This window comes from Mustelus asterias, chromosome 7 (genome assembly GCF_964213995.1).
Source record: "Mustelus asterias chromosome 7, sMusAst1.hap1.1, whole genome shotgun sequence".
Taxonomy (NCBI): domain Eukaryota; kingdom Metazoa; phylum Chordata; class Chondrichthyes; order Carcharhiniformes; family Triakidae; genus Mustelus; species Mustelus asterias.
Genome location: NC_135807.1, coordinates 135,385,513 through 135,411,774, shown reverse-complemented (window position 1 = coordinate 135,411,774; position 26,262 = coordinate 135,385,513). Strand labels below are relative to the sequence as shown.

The 26,262-nt window shown below is 43.0% G+C and overlaps 1 protein-coding gene across 1 annotated transcript in view; it reads left to right on the top strand.

Annotated features, from left to right (window-relative positions):
- fam91a1 (family with sequence similarity 91 member A1) overlaps positions 1-26,262 on the top strand; it is a 52,423-nt gene that overhangs the window by 7,799 nt on the left and 18,362 nt on the right. Inside the window, exons 3-14 of the mRNA XM_078216868.1 lie at positions 551-702; positions 3,853-3,910; positions 5,694-5,761; positions 7,081-7,194; positions 8,837-8,927; positions 10,748-10,810; positions 14,217-14,323; positions 16,100-16,138; positions 18,676-18,788; positions 21,277-21,392; positions 23,124-23,236; positions 24,496-24,582. Coding sequence (XP_078072994.1) covers positions 551-702; positions 3,853-3,910; positions 5,694-5,761; positions 7,081-7,194; positions 8,837-8,927; positions 10,748-10,810; positions 14,217-14,323; positions 16,100-16,138; positions 18,676-18,788; positions 21,277-21,392; positions 23,124-23,236; positions 24,496-24,582 — 1,121 coding nt within the window. The remainder of the gene's footprint in view (positions 1-550; positions 703-3,852; positions 3,911-5,693; positions 5,762-7,080; positions 7,195-8,836; positions 8,928-10,747; positions 10,811-14,216; positions 14,324-16,099; positions 16,139-18,675; positions 18,789-21,276; positions 21,393-23,123; positions 23,237-24,495; positions 24,583-26,262) is intronic.

The window sequence follows — 26,262 nt, the reverse complement described above, 5'->3', positions numbered from 1 at the left end:
TCAAGGGCAATTAGAGATGAGTAATACATATTGGCCTTACCAGCAATGCCCATATCAGAGAATGAATACAAAATGATCCATGATCCCTTATTTCCATACCAACCCACATATGCCAGAAGTTAAACTGGAATCTTATCATTTTATGTCTGGGGTTTCTTTTATGAAACCTAAATTGGCTTGTTCCAAACTGTGCCACATTATCCAGTTTGAAAGATGGTCAGGGCCATTCCAGCCTATGCTCCTATGCATCGCTGATTTTAACAGCTCCACCATTGGTGACCGTGCTTTTAGTTGCTTAGCTCCTAAGCACTGGGATTTCCTTCTTAAACCCACGCCTCTCTACCTCCTTCTTTAAGATGCTCCTTAAAACCAAACTCTTTGACTAAGATTTTGGTCACTCGTCTTATGAGGTGGTGTCAGATTCTGACTGCTAATCCCCCTGTGAAATGCCTTTGCTACATTAAGGGTGCAATATAAATGCAAGTTATTGTTGTTGGAATTCTACTACATTACTGACTGTTTTCTCTTTGCATTACCCCCCTCCCCCCAGTGAGATACATCAAGAAAGATGAACGCAAGTATTATGAAGAGCTGTTTAAATATAGCAGAGAGCATCTCATGCTGTATCCATATCATTTATCTGACATTATGGTGAAAGGACTACGGGTTACACCTTTTTCCTATTATATAGGAATTATGGAGGTGAGTTTCAGTATTCAGGGACTTTAAATTGTCAAATAAGTTTTAAAATTGTGCATCTCTTGTGGACAACTTTGAATCCATATAGTGCAGCAGGAGGCCATTCGGGCCATCGATTCTGCACCGACCCTCCAAAAGAACATCCCACCCAGGCCCTCACCCCTGCCCAATCCCCTTAATCGTGCACATTCATCATGACCAATTCACCCAACCTACACATTTTTGGACTGTAGGAGGAAACCGGAGCACCCGGAGGAAACCCACGGATATACGGGGAGAATGTGCAAACTCCACACAGATAGTCACCCAAGGCCGGAATTGAACCCGGGTCCCTGGCGCTGTGAGGCAGCAGTGCTAACCACTGTGTGCTAACCACTGTGTGCCACCTTGAACTTGCTGATGTAAACCTGTATTCATTGGGAATTTGATGACAGCTACCAAAAGTATTTCAGTTGTAGTCAGTATTGTTTCCATTCATTGGAGTCCAGATTACTTACAGCAACACATCAAATCCCATTTGCTTTTTAGATGTTTCTGTTATCAAATCAAACTGGCCCACTGAGGATAACTAGTTCAAGTGCGTTTGGAATTCGCTCCTCTTTAAAGGGAATCCAGTGTTGTTGAATGAAAGCTTCTGGTTCACCCTTGGATTATTAAATGGGAAATATCCCCATACCATCAATTCACCTTCCCTTAACTCAAAAAAAAAATGATAGTAGTTGATTGGAACCCCGTACTCCACCGTAAACATTTGCTGCTTCCACCAACAGCGCACAGTGGCTGTCGTGTCTACCACCTACAGAATGCTTCCTTCAACAACACCTTCTAAATCTGTCACTTCAACCACCATGAAAACCCAGGCCAACCGGCACGTGGGCACACCACCAATTTCTCCTCTGAGGCATGTACCATCCTGACTTGGAAATATGTTTCGGCATTCCTTCACTGTCACTGGGTCCAAGTCCCAGAACTCCTTTCCTAGCAGCACTCATCAGACACGCTGCAGCAATTAAAGGAGGTGGCTCACCGTAATCTTCTCGCGGCAATTCCATGAATGAATTTAACAAAACAATTAGCCGGTTTGCAGGGACCTTTCGATTTGCTGGATCCTGCTTCATGCTATATGTAGCGTTAATTAAAATTTGTTAAATAAAACTGAAAGCAAACGGTAAAATGAGCGCTTGTTGATGAGTGAACCTTGATTATTGTGATATGAAATTTATTAACTGTTCAGTTCAGAAGTACGTTATTGATGGTGAACTGCATTATGATGTCTGGTGGCTGTGAAATGCGTTATATAAATACAAGCTTTTTAAAAAAATTATGAATGTTTTTATGAATCCATTGACTGAAGTTGTTTCTGTTGTGGTCAGAAATTCTGTACTTTTAGTTTCATTTATTGGAGTCCGGATTTTTAACAGTGCTACGCCTAAATGGGATGAATTGGATGGTCCAACCAAAGAGCTAACAAAGGGTGACACAGTGGTTGGCAATGTTGCCTCAGAGACCTGGGTTCAATTACAGCCTTGAGTGTCTGTCTGTGTGGAGTTTGTACGTTCTCCCTGTATCTGCGTGGGTTTCCTCCGGGTGCTCCAGTTTCCTCCCACAGACCAAAGGTGTATAGGTGAGGTGGATTGGCCATGCTAAATTGTCCCTTGGTGCCCAAGTTGTAGGTTAGATGGATTAGCCATGATAAATGTGTGGGTTTATTGGGATAGGGTGGAGGAAAGGGCCTGAGTAAGATATCCTGTCAGAGAGTCAATGCAGACTCGATGGGCCGAATGGCCTCCTTCTGCATCGTAGGGATTCAGTGATTCTATATAGAGGCAACATAGCATAAACAACCTGAAAGTACCATATCACTCTGTAATTCTAACCATGGAACTGGACGGCTATTAGTTTTGTTAATGCAGTACAAGATTTTTCACCATATGGGAAAGAAAATTGTGATGGAGAATTGCCATTGGACACTGATTTCTGATTCAGAGCAGTATTTGTTGAGGTTTCCAACAGACTCCTGCTGCTTTTTTGCCCACCATTAATGTGTGACTTAAGAATCAAAATAACCTTTCACATTTGCCATCTTCAGCAAGTCAACTGAAATGAAGTCTTAAGTCAATCAAGAATGGTTTCCTTTAGGTTACCTGTCTTTATCTAAGTTAAAGTCCAACAGATTTATTTGGAATCACGAGCTTTTGGAGCACTGCTCCTTCATCAGGTGAATGGAGAGGCTCTCCACTCTCCTGATGAAGGAGCAGCGCTCCAAAAGCTCATGATTCCAAATAAACCTGTTGGACTTTAACCTGGTGTTGTGAAACTTCTTACTATACTCATCCCAGTCCAATGCTGGCATCTCCATCATATCTTTCTCTAGACCATTGCACGTTGTGCCACTGCATTGATATCATAGCACCATGAAGCTGCTAATGATTAAACATTACAGCGTTACGTCTAACTTGAACGTTTTCAGGGCTGTGGTACTGGGATTAATTGGTAGCTCTGATAAAGGGCTGGCACAGGTACAATGAGCTGAATGACCACCTATGTTGTATAATCCTATGATTCCACATAGCTTTTATGGCACAGAAATGCGCCATATAGACTGACAGCCCATGCTGAGTGTCCATGCTCCGCATGAGCCTCCCTTCACCCTTCTTTACTTCATCCCACAGCATCATCTCCTAAATTCCATGTTCATTGGCCCCCATTAGTTAATGTTTCTCCAAGTGCTTGATGCCTTTGTCTCATCCTGTACAGAATTGCAGGCAAAGGAACTCTGGAACTAACACGTTTCACTCTTCCTTAGTTCTGGCTGTTGGGGAGATTGACAATAGGAGTCAAAAGCCAGAGCTGCTGAAAGAACAGTCAAGAGTTTTAACTGTTGTGTGACACCAGCTGGAGCACATTCAAACCCTTGCTGCTGCTTTTAAAACTGATGAATGCAAACTGAGAAGTTGCCAGCTGTGTCAGTGCCTGTCGGTGAGCTGCCTAATTGCAGCCTGTGGATGGATTGAAGACCTATGTAGGGATAGCATTACAAGTTCAACAACAGCAATATCTCTGCAATTTTGGACTCCGGTGGAGCTATCATTTATTTTGTATAACCAAGTTTTTTTTTAAATGAAACATTATCTTTTGTTCCCCTTTCTTTAGGATATTATGAACAGTGAAAAAAGTTACGATTCGTTACCTAACTTCACAGCTGCTGATTGTAAGTCTTTTGTACGGTTTTGCTGTCTGAATAAAATTGATCTTTTATGTGAATGCTCTTCAGCCCTATCTCTGAAGAGCACTCGCTGCCTACTGAATTCCCAAGTACCTGTATTTGCAGACCACCTTTATGTAGTAAAACACCTCAGAGTGCTATTATCAAACAAAATTTGACCCCCCCCACCACCTAAAGAGAACATGGAGCAGCTGATTAAAGGATTGGTCATAGACGTAGGATGGGATTGGAGACAATAAACTCAAAAACAATTTCTCCAAGCTGATTGAAGATCTGGAAACGAGGTTTCTGACCTATCATGGATACTGCAGTTGTCAGGGACCTTGGAACAGGTTCCTCACACACCAGTGAGGTCAGGAATCAGATCACATGTCCACCCAGGGCAATGTCATTTTGTGTCTATAGACCTGTTTTCTTCTTTTGAGAGAGAATGTCTCAGAAAAAAATAACTGAAATCAGTGAAAATGAAATGATTTGAGCTTCCAGAACTTTCTTTTTGCCTTCTGAAAAAAGCATTATTTCAAAGAACTGGAAGGAATGGCGTCCCATCAAGAATTGGCTAAGTTGATGTTGATTTCTTTAAGAACTAGCCTGTCGGAAATGCATATTTATTTTGTGAACATTTCCCCAGACCCATTATCCTCTGAGATCTCTGCACCTGCCCTGCTCGGGCCTCCTGCAAATCCCCAATTCTCATGGCTGCATCAGGAGCGACTCTGCCTTCAATTGCCTGGACCCCAAACTCTAGAGTTCCCTCCCTAAGCTTCTCTGATTTTCTCCCCTCCTTTGAAATCTACCTCTTTTGATCAAACCTTTGTCGTGTATCGTAATATCTCCTAATGCAGCTTGGTTTTGACACTCCTGAGAAGTGGTTTGGGACATGTGACTGCATTAAAAAGAAAGTCCTGCGTTTCTATAACACTTTCCATGAGTTCAGGGTGTCCCAAAGTGCTTTACAACCAGTGAAGTACTTTTCGAAGTGCAGTCACTGTTGTAGTTTAGGAAATATGGTAGCCAATTTGCATGTAGCCATGTCCCACAAATCTCGATGTGATAATGACCAGGTAATCGGATTTTAGCATGTTGATAGGAGGATGAATATTGGGTGGAACAGTGGGAATATTTCCCGGCTCCTCTTTGAGTTGGTGCCTTGGGTCCTTTAACATCCACCAGAGGGGGAAGATAGGGCCTCATTTTAATGCCTCATCTTGAAAGACGGCATCTCAGAGTGCAGCACTGTCCCAGTACTGCAATGGCAGTATCAGTCTAGATTTTTGTCTCGAGTTTCTACAAACGGTGTGAAGTCCCTTGTCTTCTGGCTCAGAGGTGACCCTCTGGGCCGCAACTGACACTATAAAAATGCACGTTGTTTGAGTTTTGGAATGTGGTGGAATTTTTGCAACTATTTTAATGATAAAGCGACGGCAACTTGAGTTATCAGAGCTGGCTTAAATGGAAGACAGTAAGAAGTCTCTCAACACCGGGTTAAAGTCCAACAGGTTTATTTGGAATCGCAAGCTTTTGGAGCACTGCCCCCTCATCAGGTGAGTCACCTGATGAAGGAGCAGTGCGCCGAAAGCTGATACCAAATAAACCTGGTGGACTTGAACCTGGTGTTGTGAAACTTCTTACTGTGTCCACCCCCAGTCCAACGCCGGCACCTCCACATCTTAAATAGAAGAGAGTACAGATTACCTGTTGGGGAATAGCTGTAAAATGTTTGTAATGAAGCTTTTCTTGAGTGTGATCTTATTTTTTTTATACAAAGGTCTGAGACTTTTAGGCATTGGAAGGAACCAGTACATTGACCTCATGAACCAATGTAGATCATCAAAAGTGAGTCCCATTGTTTTGTTTTTGTCATTGCAGGAATATGTAGTTGTTCATGAATTGAAGTGTGATTTTTGTATTGGAAAATTGGGCACCTCCACTCAGTATTGTGTATCCTTGGGTATAAGGTGACCAGATACAGAATATAAATAACCTTGTTGTACCTTCACTATATTCCTTAACAAGAATGAGTTGCTGTTTAATATTTACTTTGGGTTGCTGTGGGTAACCCATTTTTAAACAGTCCTGTTTAGATTTAATTTACATGCATGGGTTCCACTATAAACCTAATACCTCCAGGTCCAATATAAACAAATCTGGGAAAATAAATTGTAAATTGTCCCATTTGGAACCACAGCATGCTGTAAAATTATAAAGAAGATTAGAAAGATGGCACAGTGGTTAGCAGTGGTGCCTCATCTCGTCAGAGACCTGGGTTCAATTCCTGGCTTGGGTCACAGTTTGTGCGGAGTCTGCACGTTCACCCCATGTCTGCATGGGTTTCCTCCCACAGTCCGAAAGACGTGCTGGTTAGGTGCATTGGCCAAGCTAAATTCTCCCTCAGTGTACCTGATCAGGCGCCGGGATGTAGCGACATGGGGATTTTCACAGTAACTTCATTGCAGTGTTAATGTAAGCCTGCTTGTGACACTAATAAAAAAAACTTGAAGCATAAGTTCACAATTCATTCAACGAAGTACACATTTTGCATATTGCCATCCAAATGAGATGATGCTGATAATGGAAGTTGTAAATTGGATAGTGTTCCATCACACACTGACATTGTTCACCTTAACAAGGACACAGTATATCAAACGCAACTCTATGTATGATGTAGAATAATAAATGTCTCTTGGGCCCCATTGAGGAGATAATATCTTCTCATAGAAGAATCATAGAAACCCTACAGTGCAGAAAAAGGCCATTTGGCCCATCGAGTCTGCATGGACCACAATCCCACCTAGACCCTACCCCCATATCCGTACATATTTTACCCACTAATTCACGCATCTCAAGACACTCAGGAGCAATTTTAGCATGGCCAATCAGCCTAACCCGCACATCTTTGGACTGTGGGAGGAAACCGGAGCACCTGGAGGAAACCCACGCAGACACGAGGAGAATGTGCAAACTCCACACAGACAGTGACCCAAGCCGGGACTCGAACCCAGGTCCCTGGAACTGTGAAGCAGCAGTGCTAACCACTGTGCTACCGTACCGTGTTTATACTTAATCCCCAAAGTAGTTACTATGTGTGATGTTGGCTTTTCTTAACTGCAGAGAAAACTGTATTCACTAATTGTGCAAAATAATCATTATTCCAGAAATTTTTCAGGCGGAAAACGGCTCGTGATCTGCTACCGGTGAAGCCTGTGGAGATTACTATTGAGCCCTGGTGGGTGGTGCAGTCTGGTTTCATCACAGAGGATGATATCAAGGTAACGTTAAAATGAACAGAACAAAGTAACATTTATTGTGTAATATGAGCTCTAGTGCTCTACCTGTTGTGGTTAATTGAGTCTCATTAAGACCTGAGCACAAAACCCAGACTGACATTCTCGAGCATTGCTGAGGAAAGAGTAAGAGCAGTTTGGTGAGACTGGAATAGGCTGAATCATTTGGTTTGTCAGGGCTGTCCAACTTGACTCTCAAGGAGGAGGTAGAAATGAGCTGAGAGAGTTTGGTTGACTGGAGTTTGGTGACTGGGGTTGGCGTGGGCGCAGACAGAGATTTCCAAGAGAAGATTAGGTCAATAACAGTCTAGGAAATGACGGAATAATGTTGAGTAGTAGTGTCTTGGAGCCGGGATAATCAGAATTACTGGAGAATTGCCATTCAGCAGTGACGAGCTCTTTTCCCTCTATGCGACATAGAACCATAGAATCCCTACAGTGCAGAAGGAGGCCATTTGGCCTGTCACATCTGCACCAACTTTGAAAGAGCGTCTCACGCAGGCCCGGCCCCTCTGCCCTCCCCCAATAACCTCCCATATTTACCATGGTTAATCCTCTTTGTTGGTGGGTTTGTGAACATGCCAGGAATGGACTGAAGAGAATAGAAAGGTGTAGCTTTGGAGGAAGATCGTTTTGGAGTATATGAAGGAGATGAGAGATTGACACTGTTAATCTCAAGGGTTTAAAAATCAAAATCAAAACGGTAGGTGATTGGAGTGAGGGCGGAGGGTCCCGGTGGATCAAGGAAACTGAAGACAGTGGAAAGGCGAAGATCTTTTGGCTTTAAATCTTTTTTAAAAAAAGGCATGGAGGGAAAGAGAGACCCTGTGCATCGCATTGAATGCAGAAATTGTTGAGGTGGAGGTGAAGGACAGATGATGCTGAGTGAGGAACATTCTGGGGTCAGAGGGCACAAGTTCAGAAGGCGTAGTGAAAGTATGACCAGGCATCCAATGGGAAGGTTGGCTGAAAGTGAAGAAGGGGCCGGGAGTTAGGCTGGCGTTCAAAAGCTGTTGAAGATTGTATTGCTGTCTGACAGAAAGGTGAATGTTTTTATGTTAGAAGTGCCCGGTGAGACAGAGGATGATGTGCCATTGAAAACCTGGTCAGGGCTGCTTATCGACAGTCTGCTGGAGAGGGTGGACTTGACCAGTCAGTGAGAATAGTTGCTTGAAAGAACGGCGAATATCACAGAGATATCAGTGATGATGGGTTGATCTATAATGGGAAATCTAAGCTGGAATTTATGTGGAGTGAATTTGAACTGAAGGCGGGTACGAAGGAAAGAGCTGAGGAGATATAAATGGCTCTGGGTACACAACAGGACCCGCAGATACTGTGTGATACTGCCACCACCCCCCCCCCCGAAATTTCAAAGAGTCTTAATAACATTCGGAATAGCTCAGTCCTGATAATGCTAGTTCTGAATTACCTGTCCATAATGCAAGACTGTAGATGGATCCTGTTTCCACATCCGAAAATATGTCCTTATGGTATCCAAGAATGCCGCCACCTGACAACTTAGGACATTAGAACTGATGCCTTTGTAGTGTTGTAAATATTTTTTCTGTTTGAACCTATTGTTCAGCGGAGATCATTTTGAGAACAGCTGACTTCTTGCCCCTAGATTTGTTCAGGACCCGAGAAGAGTTCTATTGATAAAATCATTGATTCGGGACCTCAGCTGGCTGGAATATTGGAGCACAACGTGGTTCTTGGTGAGTATTTAAAAATGACATTACAGTAAAACCTGTCTTGCTTAACCCTGAAACTTAAATGGCCTACTCATCCGCAAGCTGGACAAAACTGGGCCAAATAGATTTCAGTGCAGCCAAGTGTGTTGCCATCCGTTGTGGACTAACTAAAGAGGTGAGTGAGTTAACGTATTCTTTTCCGATGGCAAAAAGCTGGCAACGGTGGTGGTTCAAGGAGATTTAGGTCTCCATGTTCACAGATAATTAAAATGTAATGGTCAGGTATAAAACTGAAATTGGCATTGTTAGAATCATCACCTCGTGGCATCAGGAAATTCCTACAAAGCCCATCCTCCCAGACAGCAGTTCAATGCACCTTGCAGATTGAAACTCACGAGTATCATCCCACCCTTCTCTTCCACTTCTCACTTCAAATTGTTGGTACCACTCCAGCCTTCAGCGCAATGTGTCCTGCAAATGTCCCAAGAAAGAATGCAAGCAGTCAGCTGATGTCATTTCCCTTTCATGCAACTCTCAATTATGTTGAGCGAAATTCAGTGTAAAAGATTGCAATTTACTACAGCAGTTTTCAACAATGTTCTTTGAACCATCCTCACCAAAACTTTCAAAGCTGCTCTGACCCAGTATCTAGGCTGTTAATCACTGCCAGCAAGAATAAGGCTGAGAGCTCTTGCCAGGCAGATACAGCATTTAGCAGTTCAGTTTGCTTTGTCCAATTTGCAGACAGTTGTCAAGAGTTACACTAGGTGGAAGTGGTTGGCGGTTGTAAGTGGATATATTTAAAGGAGACCCGGCACTTTCCAATTCAGATATCTCTGAACAGCCCTCTGAAATAAGCTAGCAAGTGACTCAGTTCAAGGGTATTCAGGGACGGACGACAAATGCTGGCCTTGCCAGTGAGGCCAGCATGCCATGAAAGAATAAAGAAAAGGATGTCACTGCTGCAAGTCAGATGGTCTACGCCGCAAAATCTTTTCCATAACTTTGAACAATTTGCGCAGAACTATGGGGTGTTTTCTGTCATGAACTTACATCCATTATGTACTGGGGTGACTCTCACTGTACACTGGACTCTTGCATTTAGCTTGCATTGCAAGGAAACTGTTCCCCAGCACAAAGCTTGCCTGGTGTCTACCTGAGTTGGATTTTTGTGTTGTTTAACCATGCTGTAGACTAATGGTCTTGTCTACTTGTTGGCTGTGGGAATCCTACGAGAAGTTAACTTGGTGTTTTCAGCTGAATTACAAAGTGTTTCCAGCACAGATACTGGCCATTTGGCTTAACATGATCATACCAGCATTTATGCTCCACACCACCCTCTTCCTATCGTCCTTCATCTAACCCTAACCACATAGCCTTCTATTCCTTCCTCACTCGTGCACTTCTGGCACAGGCACAATGGGCCAAATGGCCTCTTTCTGTGGTGTTAATGTTTTAATTTTCTGTGTTTGGCTTCACGGTGAGCGTGTGCTGATAGAGTAAAGATGTCCCTCCTTTAGCAGGGATTGATATTGGGTTGACCTTTTATCAAAGTCAGAAGGTAACTGATGGAGATGGAACATTGTCACAATGATGCCGGAAAGGGTGCTATTCTGAAATTGGGGTGAAATGAGATTGTTGGGGAAGAGCAGAGAGTGCGCTGCTGTGTGTCGAACCAGGGTATACCTAATTGAAATGCTCAAAGTTGGAGGTCCGTTCAGTTTCTCGGGGATAAAAGTCCTTGCTGTTTTTGTAAATAAATTGTGTGCGTGGTTTTTTCCAAGCTGGTCAATTCATACTTTTTGTTTGTTCTTCGTTGATTTGTTTTGCCTCTTGCATTGCAGGTTTGTATAACAAAGGCTTCATTTACCTTGATGTCCCAATATCAGATGACAGCTGCATAGCAGGTGAGCAGTTTCTTTGAAGTTAGATTTGGCCGTCCTAATATGATTAAATTTACCAACATGTATGATCTGAGTGGATGTATGAATTAATTAGTTTAAGTTTATTTACTAGTATCACAAGTAGGCTTACATTAACACTGCAATTAAGTTACTTTGAAAACCCCCTTGTCGCCAGACTCCGGTGCCTGTTCGGATACACTGATGCGGATGCTGGAATTTGAAACAAAAACAGAAAATGCTGGAAAATCTCAGCAGGTCTGACAGCATCTGTGGGGGGGAGAATAGAGCCAACAGGTCGCCCTGGCTCCGTTCTCCCTCCACAGATGCTGTCCAGACCTGCTGAAATTTTCCAGCATTTTCCGTTTTCAATCCTAGGATTTATTTTCTTTTGGAATCTTCTCAATACCAACTTGAGTTCCTATTTTGACATATTGTTAGGGTGCTGGACCAGAACCCCAAGTTACAGAAGGAAGCCAGACTAGACCCCAAAAATGTTACTATTTTTGGTCTAAATGTGAGGAAAGGATACTTCTTCCAGGAATGATTCCACTGATAAAGTAGGGATCATTTATAGTAAAACAAACTTTATTTAATAACACATTTAAATATAACGCTAACAAATGAAGCAGCTTAACTATTAACAATTGAAACATTGAAAAAAATGAAAAGGCAACAACTCTAATTTGTAACTTGCCACTTTTTCAGATCCAAATAAACAACATTCTTCTTATGGACTCGAATGCCACTTTAACTACAGTTAGCAACCATAAATATATTTGCTATAATGAGTGTCTTGAAACTTTGAGAGAGAGTTCTAGAGCCTGCAAAATCCTTCTAACTTCAACCAGGATGGCACGGTGGCACAGTGGTTAGCGCTGCTGTCTCACATGGCCAGGGACCCGGGTTCGATTCACGGCTTGGGTTACTGTCTGTACATTCTCCCCATGTCTGTGTGGGCTTCCTTCGGGTGCTCCAGTCTCCTCCCACAATCCAGAGATGTGCTCATTAGGTGGATTGGCCATGCTAAATTGCCCCTCAATGTACCTGAACAGGCGCTGAAGTGTGGCGACTAGGGGATTTTCACAGTAGCTTCATTGCAGTGTTAATGTTAGCCCACTTGTGACGCTAATAAATAAACTTTAAAACAGGCTCCAGCTGCAAACTAAACTGTCTTTTGCAAAAGCTTTTTATCTCTTCACAAAAAACACCATCACATGACCCTGTCAATCACTCTAATCAGAAATTCCAGAGGGACTTGAGTAAATAAAAGTCCATTACCTCTACTTAACATAGCCATTTACAAGGTTGAAATGGTAATTATCTTGCTCTTCCAAACTCTGAGCATTCCCTCCAAACATACTGACTGCCTGTAAAATAAAGCTGAATTTCCCCTCAAACGTAATATATATATATATTTATTCATATCAATTGCACTATTATCATAGAATCCCTACATTGCAGAAGGAGGCCATTCAGCCCATCGAGTCTGCACCAACCACAATCCCACCCAGGCTCTAACCCAATAGCCCCATGCAATTGCCCTACTAGTCCCCGTGACACTCACTAGCAATTTAGCATGACCAATCTACCTAACCTGCACATCTTTGGAGTGTGGGAGGAAACTGGAGCACCCGGAGGAAACCCACGCAGACATGGGGCGAATGTGCAAACTGCACACAGACAGTGACCCAAGTCAGGAATCAAACCTGGATCCTTGGTGCTGTGAGGCAGCGGTGCTGACCACTGTGCCACCGTGCCGTCCTCATTACAATATCAGATCACAATATTATTTTTAAAATAAACCCTGTTAAGCATATACATTACTTGTATTCCATAAAAGGGTTTGGTAGCAAGGTCTTTACTTGATCTAAAGTGTCAGCTTGGTTCATTTGCAACAATCTCACCTCGTGAGTCAGAAGGCTGCTGGTTCAGATCTCATTTGTCGTATGTGAACCCGTAATCAGAGCTTGCGCGGCAGTGCAGTACTGAAGTGTTGCAGTGTTTTAGGCTGGGTGGAGGGTGAAGTGTGGGCACCAGGTCCCTCGTTCGATCCAGTGCTAAACAGAGTTCCTGTCTAAATGTTCAAGTGGCACTGTTTAAAGAGGAGCCGAAGATTGCAGTCTAGTGGTTGAGATTTATTCCTCCAATGAGCACCACCAAAAACAGATTGTTGATTGTCTTATTAAAAACAGAAAATGCTGGAAAACATTCTGCAGGTCTGGAAACATCAGTGCGTGAGAGAGAGAAAACAGTTATGTTTCAGGTCGATGGGCTAAGCCTCAATGTTAGAGGTGAATGGTTTTTTACTGCAAGACAGAAAGGAGTTGGTAATGAGACAAGTAAAGAGCCAAAAGATGGGACCAGATGCAGAGCAATCTGTTCACAGAAGAAATGTATCAGAGAAATATAGATTGATACCTTGGAATATTGGCTGTGTTGGTGGGAGATCCCCATTCCTCCTTCATTCCTGGTGGTACTGGCGCACCCACCCAGCCATGCTGCACATGTAGCACCTGCCCGTTCATCTACCCACCCCACCCACCCACTGGAACCTTTCTCATTCTTTCCAGGTGAAATGATGATTTACTTGGTGGTACTTCTTTTATAATAAAGTGCATTTTCTGCTCACAATGTGATCTCCTCCACACAAAAACACAGATGGGGTGATTGCTTTGTTGAGCACCTTCAAGCAGTCTGCAAGCAAGACAGTGGACTTTAATAGTTTAAAGTTCTCAGACTGTGGAGAAATATTTGTACTTGGAATATTGGTGAATGCTTTTCCAGAGGAACTGGTAGCAGCAGAAACTGTTGCATCCTTTATGGGAAGATTAGGTAAATATTTTTGGCATGGAATACTACAGGAGAAAAAGGGTAAAGAATTCATTGCAATAGAAAATTGGTTACTTATTGCACATTCTCCCGTGATGTTGCTGTGGATAGAGAGGGATGATTAAGAAAGCCCCTTCACTTTGAGGGGACACCTGATCCTTTTTGTAATTGCTAATTTCAAATTTAGTATTTCAGCTATCTAAGCTTTGCTGGGAAAAGAAGAGACATGCTATTGAAGCTTTTTGTCTTGCACTCGTCAGGATGGATACAGGAATGCCAAACTTCAAAGGGAGCAACAATTTATACTAAATGAGAAAAGGGTGCTGTCTGGTTCATTCGTTGACTGTGATTGAGGAGCTGCCTTGGAGAATGAACCAGGGAACTATGCACTATAAATTGTTGCTGTCTGAGATTTGATACTCTTGCACCTGTCCTGATGAGTGCAAGACTGAAAGCTTTGACAGCATGTCTCTCTTCTTTTTTCCAGCAAAAACTCAAGTTCTGTACAACCAAGTGACCATTTGAGTTTTGTATAAGTGCTGGAAAATTCATCTTGAAATTTTTTTCCTTTTATGTTTAGTTCCACCATTAGAGGGTTTTGTGATGAACCGGGTCCAAGGTGATTACTTTGAAACGCTTCTCTACAAGATTTTTGTTTCTATCGATGAGCATACCAATGTTGCAGAGGTAGGGGGGACAAACAAAAGATATTTTGTTCTATGTACTTTCTGAACCAATGCAAACAAGCAGTCACTGGAGTTTCTTTTTCAAAAACACGCAGGCAGGTTTCATTCCTGAAAGAATGCTGCACTGTCAGGGTTGTCATCTTTAGTGAGACGTTAAACTGAGGCCTTTTCTGCCCCATCTGATGGACGTACAATATCTCCCACAGTCCTATTCAAAAGAAGAGCAAGGGAGAGTGTGCATGTGTCCTTGAGAATATTTATCCCTTCACGAACATTCTCTCTTCCACCTTCTTCCATTGGGAAAAAGATACAAAAGTCTGAGGTCACGTACCAACTGATTCGAGAACAGCTTCTTCCCTGCTGCCATCAGACTTTCGAATGGACCTATCGTATATTAAGTTAATCTTTCTCTACACCCTAGCGATGACTGTAACACTACATTTTGCACTCTCTCCTTTCCTTCTCTATGAACGGTGTGTTTTGCTTGTGTGGCATGCAAAAAATGATACTTTTCACTGTACGTTAATACATGTGACAAATCAAATCAATAACATCACTTCAGAAGCAACAGATAACCTGGTCTTCTCATTGCCGTTTGAGGGATCTTGCTGTACTGAAATTGGTATTTCCTCCACTACAGCTATGACTAAGCTTCAAAACTGCTTAATTGACTGAAACATTTTGGGATGTCCTGAAGTTGTAAAAGGCCCTTTATGCATCGTTTCTTTCCTGCTTTCTTTCCTGAAGTGTTCACATCACTTGAATTGTTTCCTTTGTGTTACGAGCAGCTTTTTCCTTTGAAGTCCTACACTAGAAAATTAAATACACTTGTGACATTTGAAAGAGAGAAAATAGAGCAATTCAACACAAGTTTGAAACCAGACCATGTATTTTTGGTTTAATTAAAGAAAATTAGGGAGCACAAGAGTTAAGAAAATTTGGAAAATTATTTTTTTAAAGTTTATTTATTTGTCACAAGTAGCCTTACATTGACACTGCAATGAAGTTACTGTGAAATCCCCTAGTCACCACATCCCGGTGCCTGTTCGGGTACACTGAGCGAGAATTTAGCACAGCCAATGCATCTAACCAACACGTCTTTTGGACTGTGGGAGGAAACCGGAGCACCTGGAGGAAAGTCACACAGAGACTAAGAACATGCAGACTCCACACAGACAGTGACCCAAGCCGGGAATCAAACCTGGGTCCCTGGCACTGTGAGGCAGCAGTGCTGACCACTGTGCCACCATGCTGCCTAGTTGTTGTAATTTGTGTAGTTTTGTGTTGCTTTATCGAAGGAACATTAAGTGTTATAGTTGGTGAACAGCGCAGATTTAACTCGGGTAATGGCAGAGATGAGAAATTCTCGTTCTGACTTGAAAAGAGACTTGAGACTATTTCTTCTGGAGCAGCAAAAATGAAGAGGTTTAATGGAGGTTTCTTTAATAACATTATAAAGGACTAGGCATTTAGGATTTAGGAAGTGCAATTGTAAGTGACTTGGAGAGTTTTCTCCAAGGGCAGATACATTCGGAACTGAGTTTGGAAAGGGTTTGAATTGGGAAGGGATGGATACAAGGAAAGGGTGGGTTTTGGCCTTCTCTGAAAGATCTTGGGAACAGAGTGGCGATGGGTGATGACAAGCTGGAGGAATGGCCATCAGTATGGGTGGGAACAAGCTTTTCAAAAAATCAGGGGCCTATGTTTTATTGATTTTTGGTGTTCATAGAAAGTGCATCTCTCTGAAGATTATAATGAATTGTTTAATGTTTTGCAGTTGGCGAATGTGCTGGAAATAGATCTGTCCCTTGTGAAGGTACGCATGATGCTTTACAAATTTGCATGGAAAAGTTGAGTGTATCCTAAACCTTTTTTATGCATGTCCCCACTTTTGGCTTATGATGTTTTATGTTGTTGCATTATTTTTCCAGCAGCATGACTTGAGATTTCAAAATGCTATAAGGAGCAAAAGTGTAGACGCAAGAAAATTTGATTAATCTCATTATATTGCGTCTTTGTGTTTTCCACTGAACAACGGACGTAAGTTGTGAAACTGAATTTCCAAAAATCCAGTAAAATTCCATAATATCATGCAATTGAATGAAATGTCGCTGATCCACTTGGAGTCAGTGACCCTGATGTTCCTCACTGCATCAAAATACAGACACCTGTTTTATGATGAAGCATTGAATATTCTGACTCGCCCCAAGCAAAACCAGAGGCAATCTACTAGTAATATATTAAAAATCTTACAGCTGCAACATCTCCAGTCAACATTGATCAATATACATTCCCGAGCCACATTTATACCAGAAACTACGACCGCGATTCTCCCATCCCGACCCGCAACTTTTCTGTCGGATCGGGATGGGAGACATGCGTCGCCAGCCTTGTTCTGGGATTTGCGCATGCTCCGGGAACGCATGCGCATCTCCCAGAACCGGAGAACAGTCGCAGGCCAGACCACACTGGAAACTGGCAGGAAGGCAGGTAAGTAATTTGAATCTGTTTTTAATATGTTTTAAATATCTTTTACATTTCATTATCGGGAACTTAGCAGTCCCGATTGAATCTCTCACCCCACCAGGGGTACTTCATTCCGATGGGGTTTAGAGTAGCTCCCCACGTTCGGGGAACTAGCGGGAGACCCCGCCGGAATGAAAGGGGGGGCAATCGAGGCCCCCCATGGGGTCGGATGGTGGGGTGGTGGTGCCCCCTGGGCATGGGTACCCTGGCAATGTCAGCCGGTGTCCTCTGGCACTGCCCAAAGAGCATCTGGCAGTGGCAAGGGGGCAGGGCCTACTGTGGGCGGAGCCTAGGGGGTGAGGGTGGGGGGGGGGGGGTCCCGCTGCCACTCTGCGTGGCAATCGGTCTGGGATGGGGGGAGGGCAGCGATCGGGGTGGTCTGCTTGGGGGGGGTTTACACAGTAAGAAGTTTAACTTGTTAAACTTCTTACTGTGTTTACCCCAGTCCAACGCCGGCATCTCCACATCATGGGGGGGCTTTGCCAGGGTGAGGGAGGTGGTGGATTGCCATTGGTCAGGGGAGGAGGGGTGGGTTGGATATCGGGGGAGGGAGTCAGGGCTGGCCCAGGAATTGTTGTGGGGGCTGCGATCGGGCCATGGAGGAGGGGGGGAGGAGGGCTGGAGGGGCAGCACTGTGGGGGTCCCGGGCTGGCTAGCGATCGAGCTGGCCAGCTATCGGGGAGACTGATCGGGATCACTGCGCGTGTGCAGAGTTCCAGAACTGTCAGACTCTGGCATGTTAGAATAGGCCTCGCCCTCCTGGGTTTTTAATGAGATTCACGATTGGGACCTCTGCAGTGCACAGAGTGCAGAGATTGGGTGAGAAGTTGAACTAACAAAACAGTTGGGATCTAGAACAGTTTTCCCGCCAATTCAGCACTTTTGGGAGAATCACGGCCTACTTGTGTAGAACTTGTCAGGCGATAATTATACCAGTAGGTGACTGCAGTGCTGTCACTGGCAGGAGGATGTAATTGCAATGTGGCAAATCCACATTGGCACATTGGTTGTATCTAATGTATGACACTATGCCCTGGATTTTGCAGTTGTAGTGATGCTAAAATTGTCAATGTTTTCTGTCATTACTCTCTGAAACTAACAGGAGTTTCCAGCGGCCACAGACGCAGTAAAACTCAAAACTCCTGTCACTGATTCCTTGCTCCCCTAGAAGGTGTGCTGTTGAAAACCTCCCAGATGGAAATCATTGAGAAATCACTGAATTGACTAGGATTTCAACCTCTTACCATATATTATATCACTAACAACCCTTGAAACTTTTATTGAGGCATATCTAAGCTTTTAGCAGCATACTAGATCATAATTACCAGTGAAGAACCTCTCTCATCCTGAGAATCTGATTTCATATTTGTGGAATGCCAAATTTCTCCAGTTCATAAAAATTTCATGAACATCTGACATTTCAACTTTTTCTATAATCCTATGTGTATATTCTAATCTTTATTTCATTTCCTGAAAAATTATGGAGTGTATTTCCTGACTTGCTGTCGGTGAGAATTCTTCAATATGATTGGCTGCTTGATGGCATCACTGTTGCTGTATTCCAAAGACCCCCCCCCCCCCCCCCCCCCAATGGCTGGCACCTGATTTAAATTTGTGTCAGGAAAGATGAAGTCCATGTTGCAGGGCTTGTTAGATCTTTGTGGGCATCTTTCTGAGGGGTCAGATGTGAGTGCCATCACTTCATCGCTCACTGCAAATTTTGGACTCAGGTGGCTCTAATATGTCCTTTAGATATATTTGGTGATAATTCTGTGCAGCATCATTGCTTGAGGACTTCATTTTTTTTAGCTCATTCTGTCTCTTTAGAACGCAGTGTCGATGTATTGCCGACTGGGTTTTGCACACAGAAAGGGTCAAGTGATAAATGCAGAGCAGCTTCACCCAACATGGAGGAATGTTCCATCAGTCAACAGATTAAAGTAAGTGGAAACCTTCCCATTGTGGGTCATAGCAACAGGTTCTGAATTTTTTAAAACCTAATGAGTAAGAAAAAAAAACTCATTTTCGAGTATAATCTGGATATTTGAGACACGTTGATTCACTGAAAAAAAAAGTTGTTAACTAGTTACTAATTTAGAAACGTTTCCGTTGCACATTTTGGGCGGCACGGTAGCACAGTGGTTAGCACTGCTGCTTCACAGCTCCAGGGACCTGGGTTCGATTCCCGGCTCAGGTCACTGTCTGTGTGGAGTTTGCACATTCTCCTTGTGTCTGCGTGGGTTTCCTATGGGTGCTCCGGTTTCCTCCCACAGTCCAAAGATGTGCGGGTTGGGTTGATTGGCCATGCTAAAAATTGCCCTTAGTGTCCTGAGATGTGTAGGCTAGAGGGATTAGCGGGTAAATATATAGGCATATGGGGGTAGTGCCTGGGTGGGATTGTGGTCGGTGCAAACTCGATGGGCTGAATGGCCTCTTTCTGTACTGCAGGGTTTCTATGATTTCTATGAAAAATGCTAAGCTATAACACCACTACGGATTGCATTGAAGACTTAAGTGCTGCTCGTCAATGGAACTCCCATTGTAAAATTGGCAACTCTTACTTGCAGCACTTGTTATACCCGTGATTATCCATAGCAATATTAATGATCCTGATGCTAGTTGAGTGCTGCTATCTAACTTCATTTTAAACCATTGGACTGAAGACCGTGACCAGGGACCTGGGTTTGATTCCTGGCTTAGTCACTGTCTGTGTGGAGTTTGCACGTTCTCCCCGTGTCTGCATGGGTTTCCTCCGGGTGCTCCGGTTTCCTCCCACAGTCCGAAAGATGCACAGGTTAGGTGGATGTGCTGCTCATGTGGAAATAATTTGTCTACATCTAACCTATCTAATCACTTCATAATTTTAAAGACCTCTATCCGGTTACTCCTCAGCTGCCTTTTTCCGAGTGAAAGTAGCCCCAACCTGTGCACTCTTGAGTTTAAGTCTATTTATTAGTGTCACAAGTAGGCTTGCAATAACACTGCAATGAAGTTACTGTGAGAATCCGCCACACTCTGGCACCTGTTCGGGTACACTGAGGGAGAATTTAGCATGGCCAATGCACCTAACCAGCACGTCTTTCAGACTGTGGGACGAAACCGGAGCACCCATAGGAAACCCACACAGACACGGGGAGAACATGCAGACTCCACACAGACAGTGACCCAAGCCAGGAATCGAACCAGGATCCCTGGCGCTGAGAGGCAGCAGTGCTAACCACTGTGCCATCATACCGCCCCAACTCTTCAAATCTTGTCTATTAGTTATAAATCTAATCAGAAGAAAGTTGTACTAACATTTTGCAGAGCAAAAAGTTGGCCTTGTGTTGCACGTGCTGCAACATTACTTAATTAAAACGACTATCATCATACTTAAAAAAACTGACCAAGGAACATCTTAGCTTCTGAATTAAAAGCTGCAGCCTAGGCACACTTCCATCACTGACATGCAGATAGAATACACTTTACTGGTTGAGTGAAGGATGTTTCACATTAAATGTCTTATTGGTTTTTATTACCCTCATGAAGACGATGCTTGTCTGTATTGTTTTAAAATATGTTCCTACTTAATGCCTGAAGTTTATTCTGATGAAATTATTTTCCTTGCACAAATATGGACTTGACGAAGGAAAACCTGGTAAGAGCTGTTTTGGCATGTTCTGTTCACAGATCAGACTTTACGATATCTTTGCATTTTGATGAGCTGCTGAAACTCATAACCACTCATAACAAAGTGTTGTGTGCGTTTGATATAACATTTCATATATATATTATATCAGCTAATGTTTTCCCCAAGTCTGGACGAATAATGTGTTGCTGTTGGAACCCAGTTCATAGTGCTTTTTGGTATGTTTTGTACACAAGTGTTCAGAGTACTTAAGGTTCTTCATTTTCCAGCCCTGGTCATTTAAAAAGAAATTCCAACTCTTTTTCTGTTGGCTGGGGTCTTTCCTGTTCCTTTGTTCCCATTGCCTTGTTCCTGTTCTCTTCCTATTCTGCTCTTCACAGCTTTGTAAATTTTCTACACATCTTTGTTAGGATATAGTCTGTTTTGTACCTCCCAGTCATACACTTGGAGCATGAAGTGCAGCACACATGAATAACTCATTAATTGATGTTAATTGTTATTAATGTCATACGTACATACATGTAACATGTTATTAATATGTAATGTTATTTGTTATTAATATGTAATATGTTATTAGTTGATATGTTTCTAACCAGTGCTTAGCTCTTATAGTCAGTGGAAGAGAGATGCAAAAAGCAAGAGGATTAATCTAAGGGCATGATTTCTAATAATCTATCCTGAATTTGCTTCAATTAAATAAACGTTCTTCAAAGTTGTACGTGCAACAAATTTCAAATGTGCAATTTTGCAGTTGTTGAAAGAGAACACCACCCAATGCTGTGCTGTGTCGCTTCCTGCAGGTGTGCGATGGACCCACAGAAGATGCTGCTCTCGTGGGATGGGACTGAAAACCGGAGTCCTGTGCACGATACAACCTCAATGACAGACACTGATGCAGCTAGTCAGGATGATGTAGGTTAGTGCATGACTCTGGACTTGGTCTTAGCAAGTTTACAAAGTTTTGGTACTGAATAATGTTTATACATTTAGGTAACTTCTGTGATCAGTGTCAAAAAATGTATGGAGTGACTTGATCTTAAAAAAAAAGACTTCTGCAATTCAAAACAAAGGACAATGCACTGTAAATACGTAGGCCTACCTACACCACTACAGCAATTCAAGAAGGTAGCTCACTGCCGCCACCTCCAGGGCAATTGGAAATGGGCAATAAATGCTGGCCTAGCGATACCCACATCCCTCAGATGATTTGTTTTTAAAATGTCTTTCTAATTTTCTGGGTTTATCAAGCTTCTGTTAGGGTGGTTATGTTACTGGACTAATGATCTGGAGACACCGCAACAGCTGTGGAGAATTTAAATTCAGTTAAAGATCTGGAAATTTTTAAAAAAGCATCAGTAAGTTGGGGCGGCACGGTAGCACAGTGGTTAGCACTGCTGCTTCACAGCTCCAGGGTCCCGGGTTCGATTCCCGGCTCGGCTCACTGTCTGTGTGGAGTTTGCACATTCTCCTCGTGTCTGCGTGGGTTTCCTCCGGGTGCTCCGGTTTCCTCCCACAGTCCAAAGATGTGCGGGTTAGGTTGATTGGCCATGTTAAATTGCCTCTTAGTGTCCTGGGATGCGTAGGTTAGAGGGATTAGCGGGTAAATATGTGGGGGTAGGGCCTGGGTGGGATTGTGGTCGGTGCAGACTCGATGGGCCGAATGGCCTCCTTCTGCACTGTAGGGTTTCTATGTTTCTATGTTTCTATGTAGTAATGATGATTGCGTAACCGTGGATTGTCGTTTTTTAAAAAATCTGCTAATTAATGGTATGATAGCTTTGTTGTTAAGATACACAAGTGAAGGGCATTATTCAATTAAGCACCTAGATGCTCAGACACTGGATTAGTCTTAACTAGGTTAACTGCCTTAACTAGTCTTAACTGGGTTAGTCTGGGTTAGTGTTTTTTTCCAAGATGGCGCCGGAGGTAGGCGACTTCTTGCAAGCTGTGCCCAGCATACCTTCTAATACATTTTTACTCTCGTTCTTTGCTTGTAAAACTTCATTCTAACTCTTTTAAACTCTCTTAACAATGCTCAAATTCTTCCACTACACCCTAGCTATGACTGTAACACTACATTCTGCGCACTCTCATTTCCTTTTCTGTGAACGGTATGCTTTGTCTGTATAGCGCGCAAGAAACAATACTTTTCACTGTATACTAATATGTGACAATAAATAGATGGTCGCTAGGAGGCAGACATACATTATGCTGCAATCTGAATAAATCCAGTATCAAGAAAAGTACGAGTGTCTAGTTTCATGTTTCACCGACCGGCTTGGGATCACGATAACATGATTCACACGTGTTTTTCGGAGAGAGAAATTTGCCATCCTTACCCGGTCTGACCTGCAGGTGACTCCAGATCCACTTCAATATGGTTGACTCTTATCGACCCTATGGAATGGCCTAGCAAGCCACTTGGTTGTCAAGAAAGCTACTCATCTCCCACCTTCTTGAGGGCAATTGGGGATGGACAATAATTGCTGCTTTTGCCAGCAACACCCATGTTTTGTGAATGAATTTTTTTTTAAAACGAAGCACCATAGGTGCAGGCCAGTGAGCCATTCAAGTATGTTGCTTCCTTTTTTGTTTGTTTATAATCTTCATTTCAGATATAAGGGATCACTGTTATCTTGATTTTTAGCTGACTCTGCCAGTGTGAACAGTCTGAGCATGCCCAGTGGACACACTAAGCGAATCGCCTTCCTGTTTGATTCAACCCTTACTGCATTCCTAATGATGGGAAACCTTTCACCGGTAAGGACTTCTAAAATCTTTCTTTCGTGGTGCACAGTGATTAGTACTATTGTATATAAGAAAGACAATGGACAACTCCAAAATGTTTTACAGCTAGCAGGATACTTTTGAAGTATAGTTCCTGTTGTAATGTGGGAAATGTGGCAGTCAATTTACAAACAGCAAGCTCCCACAAACAGTAGTTGCAGGCATGGGGGCATAGTGGTTAGCACTGCTGCCTTAAAGCGCCAGGGACCCGAGTTTGATTCCCGACTTGGGTCACTGTCTGTGTGGAGTTTGCACGTTCTCCTCATGTCTGGGTGGGTTTCCTCCCACAGTCCAAAGATCTGCGGGTTAGGCTGATTGGCCATGCTAAATTGATCCTTCGTGTCAGGGGGATTAGCAGGGTAAATGTGTGGGGTTACTGGAATAGGGCCTGGGTAGGATTGTGGTTGGTACAGACTCGATGGGCCAAATGGCGGCCTCCTGTACTGCAGGGGTTCTCTGGCTTCTATGGAGTAGTGTGGATAATGAACAGAGAATTCTACTTTAATGATGTTGATTGAGGGATAAATATTGGCTAGGGCACTGCGGGGAGATATCTCCTGCTCTTGTTTGAAATAGTGCCATGTCTCTTTGAGAAGAATAGGGACTTGATATGGTATAACCATCTAATGTGTAAAATTTCAAACCTAAGGAAATGGTAAGAAAAGATAACCAAGTGTCACAGTTCAACAAGGATATATTTGTTGTACACTGCTATCGTTAGGTATGTGAAAGTTTGCATCACAATCATCAAATTCCCTACGGTGCAGGAAACAACATTTGGCCCATCGAGTCTGCACTGACTGTCTGACAGAATCTCTTACCTAGGGCCTATCCCTGTAACCCCACACATTTCCCATGGTTAATGGGACACTAATGGGCAATTTAGCATGGCCAATCCACCTAGCCTACACATCTTTCGGACCGTGAAAGGAAACCAGAGCACCCAGAGGAAACCCACGCAGACACGGGGAGAATGTGCAAACTCCACACAGACAATCACCCAAGGCCAGAATTGAACCCGGGTCCCTGGCGCTGTGAGGCAGCAGTGCTAACCACTGTGCCACCGTGTTGGAGTTGCTAAATTGCATGAATGAGTTTTAATGCAGCTTTAGGAAGGTGGAGTAAACTTTGGGCCAGTTTCTCTATAGCATCACTGCAGATGTTTGACTTTTTGATGTTAATTATTTGTCCCTGTTTTGTGTATTTCATGTTTCATTGTTATTTTTCTGCAGAATCTGAAGAGCCATGCTGTCACAATGTTTGAAGTTGGGAAGCTATCAGATGAGTCACTGGACAGCTTCCTTGTGGAACTTGAGAAGGTACATCACTAGGGTGAGGTTACTGTTGTTAGGGAGAGGTTGCTGCAGTTTGCTTTGAAGCGGTCACTGGGTATTCAAAATAATGAAATACATTAAAAGTTTGATAGAGCAAATAAGGTGAAAATGGTTCCCAAAGCAGACAACTCTAGTGAGGACATTGAATAGAAGAACCAGAGAATCTTTTATTCCATTCTAAGGACACTAATTTAAGGTAATTGACAAAAAAACCAGGAGGTAGGGGCAACATTTTTATGCCACGAGTTTAAATCTGGAATATGCTGTCTGAAAGTGTGGTGGAAGCAGTTTCAAAAGTAACTTGTATTAATCATAAGTTAACTGTTTAATTGAATTAATTATTGTGGGGATTGACTGGGTCTCCTACAAACTCAGATTAAAACTGAGTTTTCAAATTATGCCCTGGTCTCTTTACTGTGGTAAAACGTTAAGACGTAATTGCTATAGGTTTCATAGAAACATAAAAACTAGAAGCCGGAGTAGCCTTTTGGCCCTCCGAGCCTGTTCCGCCATTCATTTTGATCATGGCTGATCATCAAGTTCAATATCCTGATTCTTTTCCCCACCTATACCTTTTAATCCCTTTAGCTCCAAGAGCTGTATCTACTTGCTTCTCGAAATCAGACAACTTTTTGGCCTCACCTACATTCTGTGGGAGTGAATTCCACACATTCACCACCCTCTGGGTGAAGAAATTTCTCCTCACTTCAGTTCTAAAAGGTTTACCCCCTTATCCTCAAACTATGACCCCTAGCTCTGGACTCCCCCACCATCATTTTCCTTTGTCATTTCGAGAGGGTTAGGATTGAAAAGGTGTGGAATTCTTTGTAAAGTTAATCAGAAAATATCAAAATCCATTGTAGCATGCAGGCTGCAAACTGGCCGCAGTCTGTTGCTGTCGCATTACTGTGTCACTGTGCTCTTGGTGAAGGGCTGGTGATAGGACATTGCCAGAAATCAGTGGAGCTTTTACACTGGTCAACATAGTGGATTAAGTAATTCAGTTAATCACACTTTAAGGAGGTTCAGAAGCTTATTGAATTGCTTGAAATAGCTGGCATGTTTAAACAGGGCCTTTGCAATTAACTTCCTTGGTGATGAGAAATTGCTTTGCATAAGCAGTTGCCCAACTCTTGCACGGATAGTAAAAGTGGTAGTTGCACTTGCATTTCCCTGATGTGCTTCCATTTATTTTGTGACCAAGACCATTGGCTTTCAGTCTTTGAAAGAAAAGTAGACGGAATAATGATTTGCAACCCTCAAAAACATCCATTTAAAAATAAATCGTGAAATTTCCTGTCATAAAATTAGCACTTGATTTTATTGAAACCTGTAAGATTCTCAGGGGGTGTGACAGGATAAATACTGAGAGGATGTTTCCTCTCCTGGGGGATTCTAGAATTAAGCTGCAGAGTTCCAATTGTGGGGGGGGGAGTCTCCCATTTAAGACGAAGATGAGGAATTTCTTCTCTCTGAGGGTCTTTAGTGTTTGGAACGCTGTTCCCCAGGGAGCAGTGACAGCTGATTCATTGAATATAATCAAGGCAGAGTTAGATGTTTAATTGACAAGGGAGTCAAGTGTTACGGGGGGAAATCATAGAATCCCTACAGCACAGAAGGAGGCCATTCGGCCCATCAAGCCTGCACCGACAACAATTCCACCCA